At 44.2% G+C, this 19,210-nt stretch overlaps 1 protein-coding gene across 3 annotated transcripts in view; it reads right to left on the minus strand.

The window, feature by feature from the left end:
* Positions 1-11,759: 11,759 nt before the first annotated feature.
* Positions 11,760-19,210, minus strand: part of DIPK2B (divergent protein kinase domain 2B) — a 46,398-nt gene continuing 38,947 nt past the window's right edge. The window contains exons 5-7 of one of the 3 annotated variants that reach the window (XM_006061067.4): positions 16,132-17,891; positions 13,832-15,664; positions 11,760-13,103 (exon numbers count right to left, since the gene is read on the minus strand). In XM_006061067.4, coding sequence (XP_006061129.1) covers positions 17,551-17,891 — 341 coding nt within the window. In that variant the 3' untranslated portion in view covers positions 11,760-13,103; positions 13,832-15,664; positions 16,132-17,550. Of the gene's footprint in view, positions 13,104-13,831; positions 17,892-19,210 lie in introns of all 3 variants that reach the window. The other 2 variants (XM_044936588.1, XM_044936587.2) reach the window with 2 other exon arrangements.

Consider the following 19,210-nt stretch of genomic DNA (forward strand, 5'->3'; position numbering starts at 1 on the left):
AAAATAACTCTCCATGCTTTTTCTTTTATTCTAGGTTCATGTTAATGCTTTTAATTTTCTATAGGGACCACATATTTAATATTGTTATTAAAATAGTTTTAAAGCTCCAAAAGAATATTTATTAAATTAAAAAAAATAGAACTGGTTTTGTAAAGAATCCAAAGCCCCATTATCTAAATCCAACCACTGTTAATATTTTGTTGTCTTTACTTCTAGTCTTATTTCTATGCAAAACTTTTTATTGAAAAAGAAGCAAGAGAAACAAAAACCAAAAACAGAAAAAGAAAAAGCTCAACACATATAGAGCAGTTTGGTGACCTGTTAGTTTCACTTAGCACTGAAGTCAGAGGCATTTTCTTCAGCCATTATAACTTCTCTGTAAATGGTATTTTAATTTACTTACATATATAATTGTGTGGGTGCAACCCTAAATACAGGCTTCTCTGGTAGCTCAGCTGGTAAAGAATCTGCCTGCAGTGCAGGAGACCCTGGTTTGATTCCTGGGTGGGGAAGATCTCCTGGAGAATGGATAGGCTACCCACTCCAGTATTCTTGGGCTTCCCTGGTGGCTCAGATGGTAAAGAATCTGCCTGCAACGCAGGAGACCTGAGTTCAATCCCTGGGTTAGGAGGAAGGCATGGCAACCCACTCCAGTATTCTTGCCTTGAGAATCCCATGAACAGAGGTGCCTGGCAGGCTGCAGTCCATGGAGTCACAAAGAGTTCCTCACCACTGAGCAACTAAGCACAGGACAGCACAACCCTAAATACACAGGCATTTCTCTACTCTTGGGAATTTAAATTACATATAACTCTGCTATTTAAAATAATGGTGTGATTATATAATTTCAATGCATACATCTTCTCTTTCTTATCTTTAAAATCTTTTAGTGTTGCTTTAGAAAAAAAAATTTTTGGCAAAGTTATAGATGTATATACTTTGGAGAGTCATATAGTGATGCAGGGACTGTTAAAAAAACAACAGCTGCCCCTCACCTCTTCCTCTCCATTTGCCTTGTCACATGGTGGCAAAAAAATATCTTTCAGCTAATTCTTTGGTCTACTTACTCAGTTCAGTTCAGTTCAGTCGCTCAGTCGTGTCTGACTCTTTGCGACCCCATGGATCGCAGCACTCCAGGCCTCCCTGTCCATCACCAACTCCCAGAGTTCACTGAGACTCATGTCCATCGAGTCGGTGATGCCATCCAGCCATCTCATCATCTGTCGTCCCCTTCTCCTCCTGCCCCCAATCCCTCCCAGCATCAGAGTCTTTTCCAACGAGTCAACTCTTCGCATGAGGTGGCCAAAGTACTGGAGTTTCAGCTTCAGCATCATTCCTTCCAAAGAACACCCAGGACTGATCTCCTTTAGAATGGACTGGTTGGATCTCCTTGCAGTCCAAGGGACTCTCAAGAGTCTTCTCCAACACCACAGTTCAAAAGCATCAATTCTTCGGCACTCAGCTTTCTTCACAGTCCAACTCTCACATCCATACATGACCACTGGAAAAACCATAGCCTTGACTAGACGGACCTTTGTTGGCAAAGTAATGTCTCTGCTTTTGAATATGCTATCTAGGTTGGTCATAACTTTCCTTCCAAGGAGTAAGAGTCTTTTAATTTCATGGCTACAGTCACCATCTGCAATGATTTTGGAGCCCAAGAAATAAAGTCTGACACTGTTTCCACTGTTTCCCCATCTATTTCCCATGAAGTGATAGGACCAGATGCCATGATGGTCTACTTACTACCGCTTCTCTAAATACCAGGTTTGAATGAAGACGTCTTATTTTTTCCTATTGTCTGCATTATCTATTGAACCTCCACTATGGAAGATAAAGATGTTTTGCTTTATTTTTTTCTTCCTAGCCCTCCCTTCCTATACACACTCTTCCCATTCTCCGAAAATGAATATATCACCATTCTGGCTAAGTCAATATGTAGTGTTATGAAAAGAAAAATTTCCACAGACAACGTGCTGTTCCAGTAGGTTTTTATTCAGTGATTCATGAATTAGGCATCATCCAATCTAGCAGACAGAAAGGAGCTCTGCAGAGCTGTACAAGGTGAGAGTTCTTTTTTCTTTCTTTTTTTAAAAAATAATTATTTGGCTGCGCCGGGTGTTGGTTGTGGCATATGGGATCTAGTTCCCTGGCCAGGGATGGAACCCAGGCCCCCTGCATTGGGAGTGTGGAGTCTTAGCCACTGGACAACCAGGGAAGTCCCTAGGTGAGAGATTTTAGTGGAATAAAGGGAGCAGGGACAAGGAAGTCATACTAGGCATTTGACACAAAAAGAAGTGTTGGACCAGGTTGGGTACCTTGTGTGGAGCAGGCAAACTCTGATTGGTTGGTTGAGCTAGGTCTTCTTTTTTTGGGAGAGCAGAACATAGAAACTTAGTTAAATTTTTATTTGCTGGCATGTGGCTTACCATGAGTGACTCCATCTTGGGCCTAATCTGGTTGTTTTAACAGTGTTTCGATTATTGTGTCTACGTAAATGCCATTCAAAGCTGAGCCATGTAGTACACAATGCTCATTTTTTCCTTTCCTTCATAATTTTTTTTTTCCCCTCAGAAGTTGTTAATTGCGTGGTTTATTCCTTTGCTTGGTTTTCTATATATTTACTGTTAATTCAAATCCAAATACTTCACCAATGGTCTAAATCATCTCTCAAAACATTCAGATGCATCAGGTTTGTATTTGCATCTTCCCAAAGGTATAGTTCTTGAAGCCTTCCGACCTGCTCCCCTGTGGACTACATAGTCCCATGCCCAGTGTACAGCTATGTCCCGGGACCAACCTTTGCCATCATCCAGGGATCTTTTCTCCTTTCTCCTGTGCTGGATCCCTTGTTTTCTATATCTCTGGTCTCTTTTATCTTGATCTGTGTATGTGAAGTTGCTTTAATCATACCCAAGTCTTAGTGACCCCATGGACTGGAGCCTGCCAACCTCCTCTGTCCATGGGATTATCCTGGTAAGAATGCTGTAGTGGGTTGCCAGTTACTTCTCAGGGGATCTTCTCAAACCAGGGATTGAACCCAGGTTTCCTGCATTGCAGGCAGATTCTTTTCCATCTGAGCCACCAAGGAAGCCCTTTTCTTGGTCTACTACCCGCTTGGGGTAGAACACCTCCTCCAATAGTTTCCTAAGACAGAGTGCTTAAAAATTAAAACTTTTGAGAACTTGAATGTCTGAGATTGGTAGTTTTAACAGATTTAGAACTGACTGATAATTTGGGTAGAGAACTGAAGGTGGGAAAAAGTTGCTTTCAGAAATTCGAAGTCACTGGCTTCTGGCTTCTAGTGCTGTTGAGAAATATGAGGCTCTTCTGGCTCTTGACCCTTTGTATGTGGTCATCTGCCCTACTGCCCAGCCTCTAGAATCTTGTAGGGTCTTTCCTTTGTCCCTAGAGCTCTGACCAGTCATGCATTGTAATGGGCTTTCCAAAAGTTCTTCCAATGTAAACACTTTCATTTTGGGAACTTTAAGTTTCTTGTTGATGATTTCTTCCAGTGTGTGTCCATGTTTGTGTCTGTATCTGAGTTTGGGTAGATGGGTCTGTGTCTCTGTATGTGTGTTTGTGTGTGTCCCTGTGTCACTGTGTGGTGTCTGTGTCTATGTGTGTGTCCTCTTTGGAAGTCCTATTATTGGATGATGGACCTCTTGGACTAATTTAATTAGTTTTTAATTTAAAAATTTTAATTTTGTCTCTCATTTTTAATCTGATGTTTTGCCCTAGTTCCTGGGAATTTTTCCACTGGTCAAACCTGGAAAAGTTTGGATCACCAAAATCAGTTCAGTCACTCAGTTGTGTCCAACTCTTTGTGACTCCATGAACTGCAGCACGCCAGGCTTCCCTGTCCTTTAGCATCTCTCGGAGTTTACTCAAACTCATGTCCATCAAGTCAGTGATGCCATCCAACCATCTCATCCTCTGTCATCCCTTTTCTCCTCCTGCCTTCAATCTTTCCCAGCATCAGCGTCTTTGCCAATGACTCAGTTCTTTGCATCAGGTGGCCAAAGATTGGAGGTTGAGCTTCAGCTTTAGCATCAGTCCTTCCAATGAATATTGAGGACTGATTTCCTTTAGGATGTACTGGTCGGATCTCCTTGCAGTCCAAGGGACTCTTAGACTGTTAGAGTCTTCTCTAACACCACAGTTCAAAAGCATCAATTTTTTGGCACTCAGCTGTCTTTATAGTCCAACTCTTACATCCATACATGACTACTGGAAAAAACCATAGCTTTGACTAGACGGACCTTTGTTGGCAAAGTAATGTCTCTGCTTTTTAATATGCTGTATAGGTTCATTATAGCTTTTCTTCCAAGAAGGAAGCATTTTTTAATTTCATGGCTACAGTCACCATCTGCAGGGATTTTAGAGCTCCAAAAATAGTCTGTCACTGTTTCCATTGTTTCCCCACCTATTTGCCATGAAGTGATGGGACCGGATGCCATAATCTTAGTTTTCTGAATGTTGAGTTTTAAGCCAACTTTTTTACTCTCCTCTTTCACTTGCATCAAGAGGCTCTTTAGTTCTTCACTTTCTATAATAAGGGTGGTGTCATCTGTGTATCTGAGATTATTGATATTTCTCCCAGCAATTGGATTCCAGCTTGTGCTTCATCCAGAGTTTAGTGTGATGTACTCTGCATATAAGTTAAATAAGCACATTGACAATATAGCGCCTTGACGTACTCCTTTCCCAATTTGGAACCAGTCTGTTGTTCCATGTCCAGTTCTAACTGTTGCTTCCTGACCTGCATACAGATTTCTCAGGAGGCAGGTCAGGTGGTCTGGTATTCACATCTTTTTAAGAATTTTCCACAGTTTGTTGTCATCCACACAGTCAAAGGCTTTGGTGTAGTCAATAAACCAGAAGTAGATGTTTTCCTGAAACTTTCTTGCTTTTTTGATAATCCAGTGGATGTTAGCAATTTGATCTCTGGTTCCTCTGCCTTTTCTAAATCCAGCTTGAACATCTGGAAGTTCACGGTTCACATACCGTTGAAGCCTGGCTTGGAGAATTTTGAGTATGACTTTGCTAGTGTGTGAGATGAGTGCAATTGTGTGGTAGTTTGAGCATTCTTTGGCATTGCCTTTCTTTGGGATTGGAATGAAAACTGACCTTTTCCAGTCCTGTGGCCACTGCTGAGTTTTCCTGATTTTCTGGAATATTGAGTGTAGCACTTTCACAGCATCATCTTTTAGGATTTGAAATAGCTCCACTGGAATTCCATCACCTCCACTAGCTTTGTTCATAGTGATGCTTCCTAAGGCCCACTTGACTTCGCATTCCAGGGTGTCTGGCTCTAGGTGAGTGATCACACCATCGTGGTTATCTGGGTAATGAAGATCTTTTTTGTATAGTTCTTCTGTGTATTCTTGCCACCTCTTCTTAATATCTTTACCAAAATAATATCACCAAAATAAATGATAATAATATACTATAACCATTGAATAAAATAAGACTCTCCAAGTCCATATGTATATAAATGTATTAATAAGTAAGTAGGAGGGAAGAAAAGTTTTTTTAAAAAACAATAGAATGCCAGCTAATAAATGTGAAAGGAATAATAGAATTTAAAAAAATCACCATTTGAGAACTTCCCTGGTGGTCCAGTGGTTGAGTCTGCCTTCCAGTGTTAATGACGCTGGTTTGGTCCCTGGTTGGGGATAGGATCCCACATCTGCAGGGTCACTGAGCACGGACACCACAAGTAGAGCAGCCCACGTGCAATGCAGAGCTAGCACAGCAAAAAAAAAACCACCACGTGGCAACCGTCACAGTGATAATTGATTCAGGCAAGAATCATCAATGGATGTTAAAATGAGTACGTGTGAGTTTGATGAATACAGGGCATTTACATAGTCTCGAAATTTCCTCTCCATTTACAGAGTAAATGTACAGTGGAGAAACCAAGTGAACATCACCCAAAATAGGACAAATTGACCTTTTGTATCTTTTGATAGGCTTCAATGAAGAGAGCACAGCATCACTTTTGAGGCATTTCTGCCCAAGATGGAATAAAAAAAAAAAAAACTAAACTGAATCATGAGGGAACAACAGACAAATCCAAATTGATGGAAATTCTACAAAATAAACAGCCTTTTCTCTTCAAAGATGTCAAAGTGATGAAACACATACACACACAGATGCTGAGAAACTGTTCTAGATTAAAGGAGAGTAGAGAGATGTGCCAATTAAATGCAATATATAAGCCTGGGCCAGAAAATTTTTTTCTGTGAAGGACATTATTGGAGAAATTGACCAAATTTAAATAAGGCCTGTAGGTAGATAATAGTATTGTATCAATGTTAATCCCCTGATTTTCAGAATTGTACTGTGGTTATATAAGCATTTACTTTATTTTTAGGATAAAAACTCTGAAGCATTTAGGGGCATATCTGCAATTTACCTTAAACGTGTTCAGGAAAAAACTGGAGAAAAGGGGTGGTGGGGGAGAGAGATAGGGGAAGACAGAGACAGAGAGAGGGAGAGAGGGATGATGGAGAGGGAGAGAATGATAAAGCAAACATAGGGAAAAATTTAACAGTTGGGAATATGAACACAGGGTGTATGGGGGTTATTTGTACTCTTCTTTCAACTTTTCTGAAAGTCTTAAATGATTTAAAAATAATATTAGAAAAAAAGAGAAAGAAATGAGGAACTAAAAAGATGACTGGATGCTCTGAACAGCCAATGAAGTCCGCCAACTGTGACCTCATGTGGCTGGGTGAGGTGGTTGAGGGGCTTCCGATGTTGGGATCTAATTTTAGCCTTTTCCTGTGAGGCTCACTCTTCAGTTCTCCTGCCTTGGGGTAAGTGCACAGCCACTGTGCGCACATGCCCTTGAGCCCCCAGTTTTCAGGGTGACCTGCTGTGCTAGTCTCTCTGCAGTCCCTGAAAACCCTTGGATTGACTCTCTTCAGGGAAGAAGCTTCTGATCTGTTGGCGCTTGGAGCTTGGCCATCACCTGGCCATTACCTGGCCATGAAGTGTCGGGGTGAGGGTAGAAAACTGGGATCCAATTGCTTCTTAACGTGGCCTTTAAGACTCACCCATATTTCAGCCTTTTCCTTCACTTTCTGAGAGATCTAGAGCCATCAATTCCTCAACCTTTTGAGAGATTTTGTGATATAAATTGAAGGGCTTCTCAAGTGGCACTAGTGGTAAAGAACTCACCTGCTAATGCAGGAAACCTAAGAGTCACGGGTTCAATCCCTGGGTTGAGAAACTCTCCTGGAGAGGGAAATGGCAACCCACTCTAGCACTCTTGTCTGGAGAATCTCATGGACAAAGGAACCTGGGTGGCAAAGGAGCCTGGGTGGCAAAGAGTCGGACATGACTGGGCGACTGAGCACACATTCACATGATGAAAATTGGGATGGTCATTGGCATCCTTTGCTGCCAGCTTAGGATTCTGTTCTTTTGGTCCTGCCAAGTTATTTGCTTTCCAGCTTTCAAAATTTTGTTTCTATTTTTCTCCTCTCTCATTTCCCCCTGTGTGGTAGTTTATACCTATTAAAAGCTCCAGTTACTCTCATTTTAGTAGGGGTTGCTTCCGCCTGTGATGCAGGAGACCCAGGCTTGATCCCTGAGTCAGGAAGATCCCCTGGAGAAGAAAATGGCAACCCACTCCAGTATTCTTGCCTGGGAAATCCCATGGACAGAGGAGCCTGGTGGGCAGTCCATAGCTTTACAAAGAGTCGGACACGACGGAGCAACTAACACACACTTACACAAGTGTTTAATCCATGGTTTTTAACAATCTGTGCAGAAATCACTCTGCATTCTTGATTACTTCCTTTGGATATTGTCCCAGAAGTGAAATTATTGGGTAGAATGTGCAGTCCTTTTGAGGCTCTTGATGAACATTGCCAAATTGCTTTTTCATAGGATTATATTTTCACCAAGTTCCTACGACCTGCCTCTTTTCCCGAAATTTTGCCTGCCTTGGGTAGCATTATTTTAAAAGCACAAGAAATGTGTGATTTTGACATGGGGAATATTAACTCACTTTTGGCACAATTCCTCCTAAAGAATGATTTTTTTCAGAGAGAAGATCCAGGTAAGGGCATGAAATGGAAAGGTGGATTCAGGTAAAGGGCTGGAGGCTCAGGGTACTGTGTGTGGAGTGGGGGGAGGGAGATTTCAGCTCTCTTCATGAGGCACCAGGGTTTGCATGTAGAAGGAAAGGAATCAGAAGTGAACGTGTGAGCCCCAGGTCTCTACTGCCTTCCAGTGTAGTAGGGGCAGCCCTACTTCTAGTACATGTATATTCATTCAGCTGGGCAAACTGAACAATGGAAATGGTGCTTCTACTCAATGTGCATCACCCTGGAGTAAGCCCTAAATGGGAGACCTGAATCTTCTTTTTATTGATTTATTTATTTCTTTTGTTGAAGTATAATTGATTTACAATATTGTGCCAATCTCTGCTGTGCGACAAAGTGACTCAATTATATACACGTAGGTAATCTGAATCTTCCTTTTAATCCAACTCAGTTTCCCTTCTTAGGACCATCTTGTCGCACATGTAATGCTTTTGTGTTTTGTCTTTTGTGTTATATTACACAGCCCCAGTATGCAAGGCAGTTTCTTCACCTGGTGCTGAACAATTACCGCTTCACATACTGAGTTGCTTTTTTGGTTTTTTATTTTGGAATAATTTTAGACTTACAAAAATATTCCCAAATCATATACAGAGTTCCCCCATCTGATATCCCTTAATGTTGACATCTTACATAGCCTTAGTACTATTGCTGCAACTAGGAAAAGAACACTGATAAAATACCATGTACTAATATAATTCAGTTCAGTTCAGTTCAGTCGCTCAGTTGTGTCCGACTCTTTGCAACCCCATGAACCGCAGAACTTCAGGCCTCCCTGTCCACCACCAACTCCTGGAGTCTACCCAAACCCATGGCCATCGAGTCGGTGATGCCATCCAGCCATCTTATCCTCTGTAGTCCCCTTCTCCTCCTGCCTTCAATCTTTCCCAGCATCAGGGTCTTTTCCAATGAATCAGCTCTTTGCATCATGTGGCCAAAGTATTGGAGTTTCAGCTTCAACATCAGTCCTTCCAATGAACACCCAGGACTGATCTCCTTTAGGATGGACTGGTTGGATATCCTTGCAGCCCATGGGACTCTCAACAGTCTTCTCCAACACCATAGTTCAAAAGCATCAGTTCTTCAGTGCTCAGCTTTCTTTATAGTCTACTCTCACATCCATACATGACCACTGGAAAAACCATAGCCTTGACTAGACAGACCTTTATTGGCAAAGTAATGTCTCTGCTTTTCAATATGCTATCTAGGCTGATCATAACTTTGCTTCCAAGGAGTAATCGTCTTTTAATTTCATGGCTGCAATCACCAACTGCAGTGATTTTGGAGCCCAGAAATACTGTTCCCTATCTATTTGCCATGAAGTGATGAGACAAGATGCCATGATTTTAGCTTTCTGAATGTTGAGCTTTAAGGCAACCTCTTCACTCTCCTCTTTCACTTTCATCAAGAGGCTCTTTAGTTCTTCTTCACTTTCTGCCATAAGGGTGGTGTCATCTGCATATCTGAGGTTATTGATATTTCTCCCGGCAATCTTGATTCCAGCTTGTACTTCATCCAGCCCAGCGTTTCTCATGATGTACTCTGCATATAAGTTCAATAAGCAGGTTGACAGTATACAGCCTTGATGTACTCCTTTTCCTATTTGGAACCAGTCTGTTGTTCCACGTCCAGTTCTAACTGTTGCTTCCTGACCTGCATACAGGTTTCTCAAGAGGCAGGTCAGGTGGTCTGGTATTCCCATCTCTTTCAGAATTTTCCACAGTTTTTAATTAGATCTTAGAATTTCCCCAGTTGTCCCACTGAGAAAGAGAAACGTGGCCCACAGTAGCATGAACATTGTTTAAATAAAAATGACCAAATACACCCCGACCTGGCTACTGTGAGTGACTGCTACTTTCCTAACTACAGAGTTACCCTGCGCCATTCCTCCTGTTTTAAAGATAAGATTTACTGAGGCGTGCAGTCATGGATTTACCCCCTGTTCCTGACAGCGTTCCATCTAAAGCAAAGCTCTGCTTTCTTGAACTCTCCCCCAAATCACTTAATAAGCCCAAATCTCTTAAGTCCTTTCTAACCCCCTCTTACTGAGACACTTCATGTTGCTCCATGGTGCCTGTTCTCCCTTGTTTTGATGAGCGGTAAATTCAACTGGTTCAACTACAGCTCTGTTGCTGCTGAGTTTGGGCTGGTGAGTGTTGTCACTGCTGATGTCCTTTTTCTCCTCCAGGATCCAGCCTAGGCCCCCACGTTGTATGTAGTTCTCCTGTCTCCTTAGGCATCAGCAATCCATGATAATTCCTCACTCTTTTCTTGTCTCTCATGGCTAGTTGTAGGTTGTCCCTCAATTTGTTTGATGTTATCTCATGAGTCAATTGAGGTTTTGCATGTGGGGCAAAAATACCCTTCTCAGCGCATCATATCAGAGCGTACCTGATGTCTATGTGACTTATGACAAGTGACGTTGACCTTGATCGCTTGGTTACAGTAGTGTCTGCCAGGTTTCTTCAAGCATAAATTTACAATTTTTTTCCTCTTTGTAATTAATGGGATGTTGTGGCAAGGTAACTTTGAGATCATGCAAGCATCCTGTTTCTTCCTACTTTGATCAACCAGTTTCAGCCCCTACTGAGGATTCTTGCCTGCAATCATTATTAATCTGGTGTTTGCCAAGTGGTGATTTTCCACTTGCATCATTTCTTCTGCATTTATTGGAATTCTACTGTAAAGAAGAGCTCTTGCCTTTCCCATTTATTTACTTATCTGGTTATTTATTTGTATCAGTATGGTCTCATAAGAATTGATTTTATTCTATGGATTATTTCTATCATTACTTATTTAATATTCAAATTATCCCAAATTTGGCTATGGGAGCCCCTTCAAGTTGGTTCCTGTGTCCTTTTAACATGCCCCTAATTTTTTTAGCACGTCCTCCCTTTCTGGCAGCACAAGAGTATTACAGGCTCATCTTGTACTTTCCCTATCTAGTCTCAGAATCAGCCATTTCCCGAAAGAGCTCTGGTTTCTCTTACTAGGTCTTAGAAACCAAGACCTAGGCACTATGTACTGGAGTGTCACTGCTTATAGGCCATCTCAGAGAATAAAGCTTGGAAATATATTTCTACACACTTCTCTACACTCACATCTCTATCCCTATATCTATCCATCTGTGTATATATATACCTAAAAAATCCTGAGTTTCAGGGACTTCCCTGGTGGTTCAGGGATTAAAACTCCACACTTGCACTGCAAGGGGCTTGACTTTGATCCTTGGTTGGGGAACTAAGATTCTACCTGCCTTGAGTTGTGGCCAGAAAAAAAAATCGTGAGTTCATAGTGATACTTCCAATTCTAGTCTAACATCACAACATTCAAAATAAGAAGGAGCACAAAATTCTGTATTTCTTGACTTGTAACTTTTTTCTCCAAGCAATACTTGCTCAAGACTTAAAGTAGTTTCAGAACTGCTAACCCAGATTCTCATAGGAAAAATAATCACTAACCAGAGCACAGTTTTTGTGAATGGATTTCCCCCCCTCTTTTTAAATTGAGGTAGAATTCACATACTATAAAATTAACCATTTTAAAGTGTGTGTAGACTTCTTGTTGTTTGTTATCTTATACTATGTAGTCAAAAGGCTTACTTTCCAAGTTACCTAGGTTAGAGAAACCTAGGTTAAACTAGGTTAGTTTCTCTGTGTAGTTATTTTATTCTTTTTTTTTTTTTCAATACAGTTGTGTCCATTTGTTATTCTTTGTATTTCATTTTAGTTCAACCCACATCCTGGCTGATCTTGATTCTTTATTTGTGGATTGTGTGAGGTATTCTCATGATTCTAAAAAAAAAGGTACACTCAGAAAAGTTTCACTCCCTCTTCATCCCTTCGGCTCACTCCCATTCCTCTCTTCTTTCCACTCCATTGACATCCATTCCCTGTAGGGAACCAATCTCATTAGCTTCTGGTTTATTCTTTATATAGCTACACACCCACAGACACACACACACACACACACGTGTGTGTGTGTGTCTGTGTATATATATATATATATATCTTTTTTTGCATCACAGATGAGCAGATGCATAAATGTTTTCTTGTATCTTTTTTCTTACATGAAAAGTAGCATTCTATAAACACACCTCTGTGCTTTTTTTTTCCCGCTTCATAGTATAGCTTGCAAATCACTCCATATCAGTTCCTAGAGATCTTCCTTATTCATTTGTAGAGCTGCATAGAACTCCTTTGTGTGGATGTGTGCTGCAGCGTATTCAATCACTCTCCTGTGGCATTGAAATTGTTTTCGATATTTGCAATTATGAACAATGCTGCAATCAATAACTTTGAGGCACTGAGTTTTGTGAGAGGGGCTGGTACAAGATCTGAAGGCAGATGACTCAGCTTCCAGAACTGCCACTCTGTCTGCAGGGCCACACTGCCTCCACAGGCAGCTCAGGCCTGAGATGATGCCCTGATCGCCCTAGTGGGCTGGGGCTTCTCCCTCTCCTTGTCTGCTTCTACGATGAGCTCCAATAGGTGGGCCCCTGGTTGCTCAGTTCCCCTTTGCTGGCCTATTCCTCTAAGTTGCCTTCTTGGAGGGTCATTATATCTGCACATTTGGGGCCCCCTGCCTGGGTGTTAACCATCCCTCACAACCCACAGTCACAACCACTCTTAAACAATGACACAAAGTTGCTGTGGACAGACCAGAGTATACTTGTGTGCATGTGAGCTCAGCTGTGCCAATATTTGTGGATAACAGGCCCGAAGTGGGCAGAAAAGCCATAACACCATGCATAGACTGTGATCCAGGAGCTTTCAATGGGCCAAGAGGGTACTAGAATTTCCTGAGCATGGATGGACTTCCCAAGGCCCCCCAAATTACCTGCTTGAGGAGGATTCCCTCCTGAGCCTGGTGGAGGGCCAGTCTGGGGATGCGAGCGTATTGGCTTCCCAGCTGCCTTTCAAGATCAACCCAGAGTCTGGAGAGTGGGAGGGAAGAAAAATGGCCCCTGTCACACTGTCTGGCAGCCTGCAGCACCCTCATGATTCCTCTGGTCTGGAGCAGAGCCTTGGGACAGAGGTCAAGATCCCTCCCAAGAGGCTACAGCACTCACTTCGGCTGTGTGAGGAGCCCTTTCTGCCAGGAAACCCTCTGCCTTTCCTAAGGAAAGGCCATCAGATACAGAATGCCCACATGTGCCAGGCCCTTGAGAAATGATCAGTTATTTAAATGGGATAATAACCCTATGAAGGTAAATCTTTTCCTCACCATTTTATGGACGAGGAAAGTGAGACTTGGCGAGATTAAGCAACTTGCCCAAGGTTACCAAGTAACCAGCAGAGTCGTGATTTGAAACCGGGTCTGTCTGATTCCAGGGCTCTACTTTTTTCCAAAATGAACACAAATCCCACAAAGTATTTATTTAAACTCTAGAGGAAACATTCAGGCTCCTGCAGTTGCTTATCAGCAGAAGTCAGACGCTACACGGGAGGACTAGGAAAGCGGGAGACCTGAAAATTGTTGCCTTGAGCAAATCGCTGAACCAGTTTCCTTGTTTGAAAAGTAGGACTTGCCCACAGGGCTGTGGGGATGCCGACCTGACAACTGCAGCCAATGGAGTCTGTTCTCCTAGGTCAGTTCCTTTGCCATGATAAGGCTTCCCTGGTGGCTCAGACAGTAAAGAATCTGCCTGCAGTGCAGGAGACCCAGATTCAATCCCTGGGTCCGGAAGATCCCCTGGAGGAGGAAATGGCAACTCACTTCAGGATTCTTGCCTGGAGAATCCCATGCACAGAGGAGCCTGGTGGGCTATAGGCCATGGGTACTCGACTGAGCGACTAACACTCTCACTTTGCCATGATGGTTACTAAATATTTTATATCACCTCTGGTTCCACAGATACTCCCTTTGGTTGTGGAGGTCAAGTGAGACCCCAGTAAATCCCAAGAACCCACCACACAGAGGTTAATCAGCATTCTCAGGCACTCAGAGCTGGCTGCGTGGGCAGGCAACATCGAGTTACACAGGACCTGCACTTAGTTTAATGCTCTGCTGGTGCCATCTTGCATTTCTCAATGACAGGAGGCCCCATGTTTCCATTTTGCACTGGGCCCCACAAATTACGTAGCTTCAGGCAAAAAGACAGTGGCTGATGAAACCCAGAAAAATACTCTATTGTCTCCAATCAGATTCCACTACAATGATTTTATTCTGACTGAAGTCTCTAGAGTGTTGACTCACTTGTCTCCTGGCTGTTGAGGGGAAAGAACTGTTCTTGAGGAAGTGGCTATATCCTGTATATGTCCAGCATGCTGTCTTTGTCTGTTCTGGCTGCTATAACAATACCACAGACTGAGTGGTTTATAACCAATAATTGTTTCTCACAGTTCCGGTGGCTAGGAAGTCCAAGATCATGGCACTAGCAGATTTGATGTTTGCTGAGAACAAGCTTCTTGGTGATGGAGCTCTCTAGGGTCTCATTTATAAGGGCACTCACCCCATTCATGAAGGCTCCACCCTCATGACCCATTAATAGTTAACTCCCCAAAACTCTACTCCCAAATACCATCACATTGGGAGTTAAGATCTCAACCTATGAATTTTGGAGGGGAACACAAATAATCAGTTTAGAGCACATGGTATACGAAAAACACCAAACAAAAAGGGTTGAAAAACATAGTCATTATTCTTAGCAAGAACATTTTCTGAGCACTTGCTCTGTGCTCAGCCTGGTGCTGGTTGTGACAGGGAACACAAAGAGCTCTGTGCCACTGCCACCTTCAAGGGCTGCCCAGCTGGATGGGAAGGAGGGGCATATATCTCTCTGGAATACCCTTGGGATTAGCCTCATATGGGCACAGACTTGGGGTTCATGGGTACAGAGGAGGGATTCAGAAAGGGCTTGATGGGGACTGGGCTGTCAGGAAAAGCTTAGGGTCCAGGTAGGACTCAGGTCTAGTTAAGATGCCTGGGGCTTAGTAAGTGGAGGAACAGAATGGTCCAAGCCTCAGACCTGGATATGGACACAAAATAACTCCCTCCTGGTGGGTCTGGCTTTTGAATCCATCAGAATAGACTGGAATTGAGGAGTATTGCAAGTTCAGTTCTCTGCAAGCAGACATTAAGATGAGTTCAAGATATGTGTTTGTCTCCTGTGGCTGCTATAACAATTATTCCAAAGTGGATGGCTTAAAACAATAGAAATGTATCCTCTGAGAGTTCTGAAAACCAGAAGTTTAAGATCAGTTTCACTGGGCTAAAAAAGCAAGGTGTTGGGAAAGGTGATCAATCACCCTCCAGACCAAGCCAGGAAGTAACTGTCTCAGAAATTCTCAGGCAGCCCAAACCTGCCCTTCCAAAAGCTTGTCTTAGCATCCTCATTGTCATGGTTGCCCCAGAGGTAGTCAAAAGGGAGACCCCCAACTGCATTGTAGTGTGCAACAAAATATGACTTTCCTTGGCTCATCTGTAAATGTCAACAAAGGGACCAAAGTTGGGCAGGACAGAGGCTGAAGGGGACTTCCCAGGTGGCGCTAGTGGTAAAGGACCTGCCTGCCAATGCAGAAGACTAAGAGACTTGGGTTCAATCCCTGGGTTAGGAAGATCCCCTGGAGAAGGAAATGGCAACCCACTCCAGCATTCTTGCCTGGAGAATCCCATGGATGGAGGAGTCTGGCGGGATACAGCCCATAGGCTTGCAAAGAGTCAGACATGACAGAAGCAACTTAGCATCCACACACAAGGCTGAAAAGGAAGGCAAAAGCAGCCTGGACTGGTTGCTGGAGTTCTGAAACTATCCTGGCAAGTCACTCTGCCTCCCTGGGCCTCAGTTTCCACATCTGCTGCATGAAGCCTATTACGCCAGGCATTTTATCTTAAAGGTGGTGACTCAGAGGTAGAAAAGTGAAAGTGAAGTCACTCAGTCATGTCCAACTCTTTGCGACCCCATGGACTGTAGCCTATCAGAGTCCTCTGTCCATGGGATTCTCCAGGCAAGAATACTGGAGTGGGTTGCCATTTCCTTCTCCAGGGGATCTTCCCAACCCAGGGATTGAACCTGGGTCTCCCACATTGCGGGCGGGTGCTTTATCGTCTGAGCCACCAGGGAAGCCCAAAAGAGGAGGCCAACTGAGAGGTCTCTGAGGGTAGAGGGCAGGCAGGGAGACTGGGCAAAAGTCCAAGGAACTCCCATTAATGTTTGCAGCCTGGGCAAGAGGATACATGGAAACTGACATACCACATGGCTAATCATTTGAAAGGTATGAAAACACGCAAGCTGTTGAATAAAATATATTCTGTTGGCTGACCTTGAAAAAGTTTTTTTAGAATGACCCATAAGGCCAAGTTTGAATGAAAATTCTCAGACTCCTTAGAGTCCTGCCCTGGAGGAAGTTATATAGAGAGACCTGGCCCTGGTCCCTGGCTATGGCTACGAAGAATGTTCTACTCACAGACCTCCTGCTCCAGGGAGCTCAACTGGCTAAGTGCCCTGCGCTGTGCTTTGAAATCCATCTTTGTGGTTGGGCTAAGGCCACGCTTCCCATGGGCTGTTCCCTGCAGCGGGAATATAAGGGCCGTCCATCCTTGGGAAGTTCCTCTGATGACTGGCTTTACCTCAAGGACACCCTGACAGCCCTGCTGAATCTTATTTTGGTTGAGCAGAGGGGAGTCTGGGATGCTCTCATCTGATCTTCTTGCCTTCACTCAGGGGAGGGGGCGTCAGCCTTCCAGCCTGGCCTTATGGTTCTCCCCATGGTCTTTGGCTGCCCCCTCCTTTCCTCCCACACAGCCATCTTCCTCAATACAATCCTTGCCCACTTAATCCTGTCTTGACATCTGGTTCTCAGAGGATGTGGACAAACATGTTGGCCCCCAGCCCAGCACTCTTCTCTTCTTACCCCTGCCTCCTTCCCACGCCATTAAGTGCCTCCTGTCCCCATGTCCCCTTGGCCTTCAGTCTCCTCACCCCATGGCAGTATGGGGAGTGTGGCAGGAGGGCTAGCACTGGGGCCAAGTCTTTCTTCCATGTCACTCTTTTGACCTCCATGGCTCTGTCTCATTTACCCTGCCTGTGCGTGCGTGCTTCTGGAACATTCTTTGTAACCAACTGGGTTGGGAGGAGGAAGTGTGTGTCCTGGGCCCTTCACATCTCTGGCATTTTTCACTAACTCAAGAGTCTGGTGGAGAAGAAAGAAAATTGAGGCTCAAAGAGGCTGAGTGAGTGTCCACACCCGGGTCTTCCAATGCCCAACCCTGGGCTCTTCCATGATGTCCCAGCTAGGGGTAGAGGGGACAGGTAGCAGTCACGCCGCCCTCTGGCCCAACTGTCCTCTGGTGGTTGGCATGTTCCTCTGTCTCTGGGACACCAAAGTGCCTTTCTCCCAATGGCTAAAAGGGAGCAGCTTCTTTCAACCATGCAGTGAGCTGAGTGGGCAGTGGAAGTTCTGAGGATGTGGGTCGGCAAGGCTCCAGCCCCTCAGAACTTATCATTATACTTGCAGTCTGGGTAGCGGTAGGCGAATCTGGGGTCACAGGTTCTCAGGGGTCTCAAGATGTCCTTCAGCCGGCTGGCAGCCCCGAGGACCTCCGGGTCTGGCCGGGTTCCGTCTGCGCAGCGAGTGAGCTCGGCGTCAATCTCCTCCTGCACTGGGGATGGGAACTTGGCCTGGAGAAGCAGGGGCAACACCTGGCTGCACACCAGCACCAGGTTCTGCTTCTCAGGGATGGTGTCACAGGAGGGCAGCTCGGTCTGGCAGCCAGAGACCAGGCAGCTGAAGATGTCTTTATTGTCTCCTGTGCCGGAGGCTGCTTGGCTGCCTACACAAGAGATGGAAGATGTTATATACTCTATAGCCCCTGTTCCCTGGAGGGAGGCGCCCCTAATGAGAATTGCTGGGCAAAGTGGTTCAGGCTCCAAGCATCTCTAGTCCCCAGCAGATTTAGGGTTCAGGGACACGACAGGCCCTGTTGAGAACCCCGGGGCGGGGGGAGCTCCTTCTGCTAAAATAAGATGAGCTGGCCAGGGAAATGCACTTCTCCATACCAGAACTTGGCCTTCTAATTCTAAGAGTCTTGGAAGACTCTTGAGAGTTCCTTGGACTGCAAGAAAATCCAACCAGTCCATCCTAAAGGAAATCAGTCCTGAGCATTCATTGGAAGGACTGATGCTTAAGCTGAAACTCCAATACTTAGGCCACCTGATGTGAAGAGCTGACTCTTTTGAAAAGACCTTGATACTGGGAAAGATTGAAGGCAGGAGGAGAAGGGGACGACAGAGGATGAGATGGTTGGATGGCATCATGGACTCAGTGGACATGAGTTTGGGCAAGCTCTGGGAGATGGTGAAGGACAGGGAAGCCTGGTGTGCTGCAGTCCCTGGGGTTGCAAAGAGTTGGATATGACTGAGTGACTGAACAACGGCTGTAAGGCAGACATACCTGCTGTGATTCTCCCATGATTACTACTGAATTGGGGAACACTGAGGAAATTCCTCAGACTGGTTCCATTTGCTCTTTTTAAACACAAAGTCGGGAGAAAGAACAGGTAATCCAGAATATGCCTTCAGCCAATTGGAGTGGGACTGACATTCAGTGAATCACATCTCTGAATATTCTGGAACCACCCTCATTTCTTCTCTTCTTAATAAAGGCAAATCAGGAAAGGAGTAAGTGTGGCTTAATTGGTCTATCTTTGTAGGCCTTCTCATATAAATAAAATCAGAAATTTGAGATTAAAATCCTCTGTCCTACTACAGGGCTCAGAATATCTGGTCACCATTAAGGACTGGGGTGTTCAAAAGGTTCTAGAACCCCGGCTGAACCTGTGTACATCATGAGAAACACAATTCACTCATACACCTCAGTTGGTGCCATGCTTTTCAATCTGCAGCCCACCAGGCTCCTCTGTCCATGGGATTCTCCAGGCAAGAATACTGGAGTGGGTTGCCATGCACTTCTCCAGGGGATATTTCCTACCCAGGGATTGAACCCAGGTCTCCTGCATGGCAGGCAGATTCTTTACCATATGAGCCAACATGGAAGCCCTTACACAAACAAAGTGTCCCAAATGGATTGTGAAATGTATCAGTGAATCTGCCAGATTGTTCAGACAAAGGCTAAAAGCATTGATGGGAGAGG

The sequence above is a fragment of the Bubalus bubalis genome, chromosome X (assembly GCF_019923935.1).
Source record: "Bubalus bubalis isolate 160015118507 breed Murrah chromosome X, NDDB_SH_1, whole genome shotgun sequence".
NCBI lineage: Eukaryota > Metazoa > Chordata > Mammalia > Artiodactyla > Bovidae > Bubalus > Bubalus bubalis.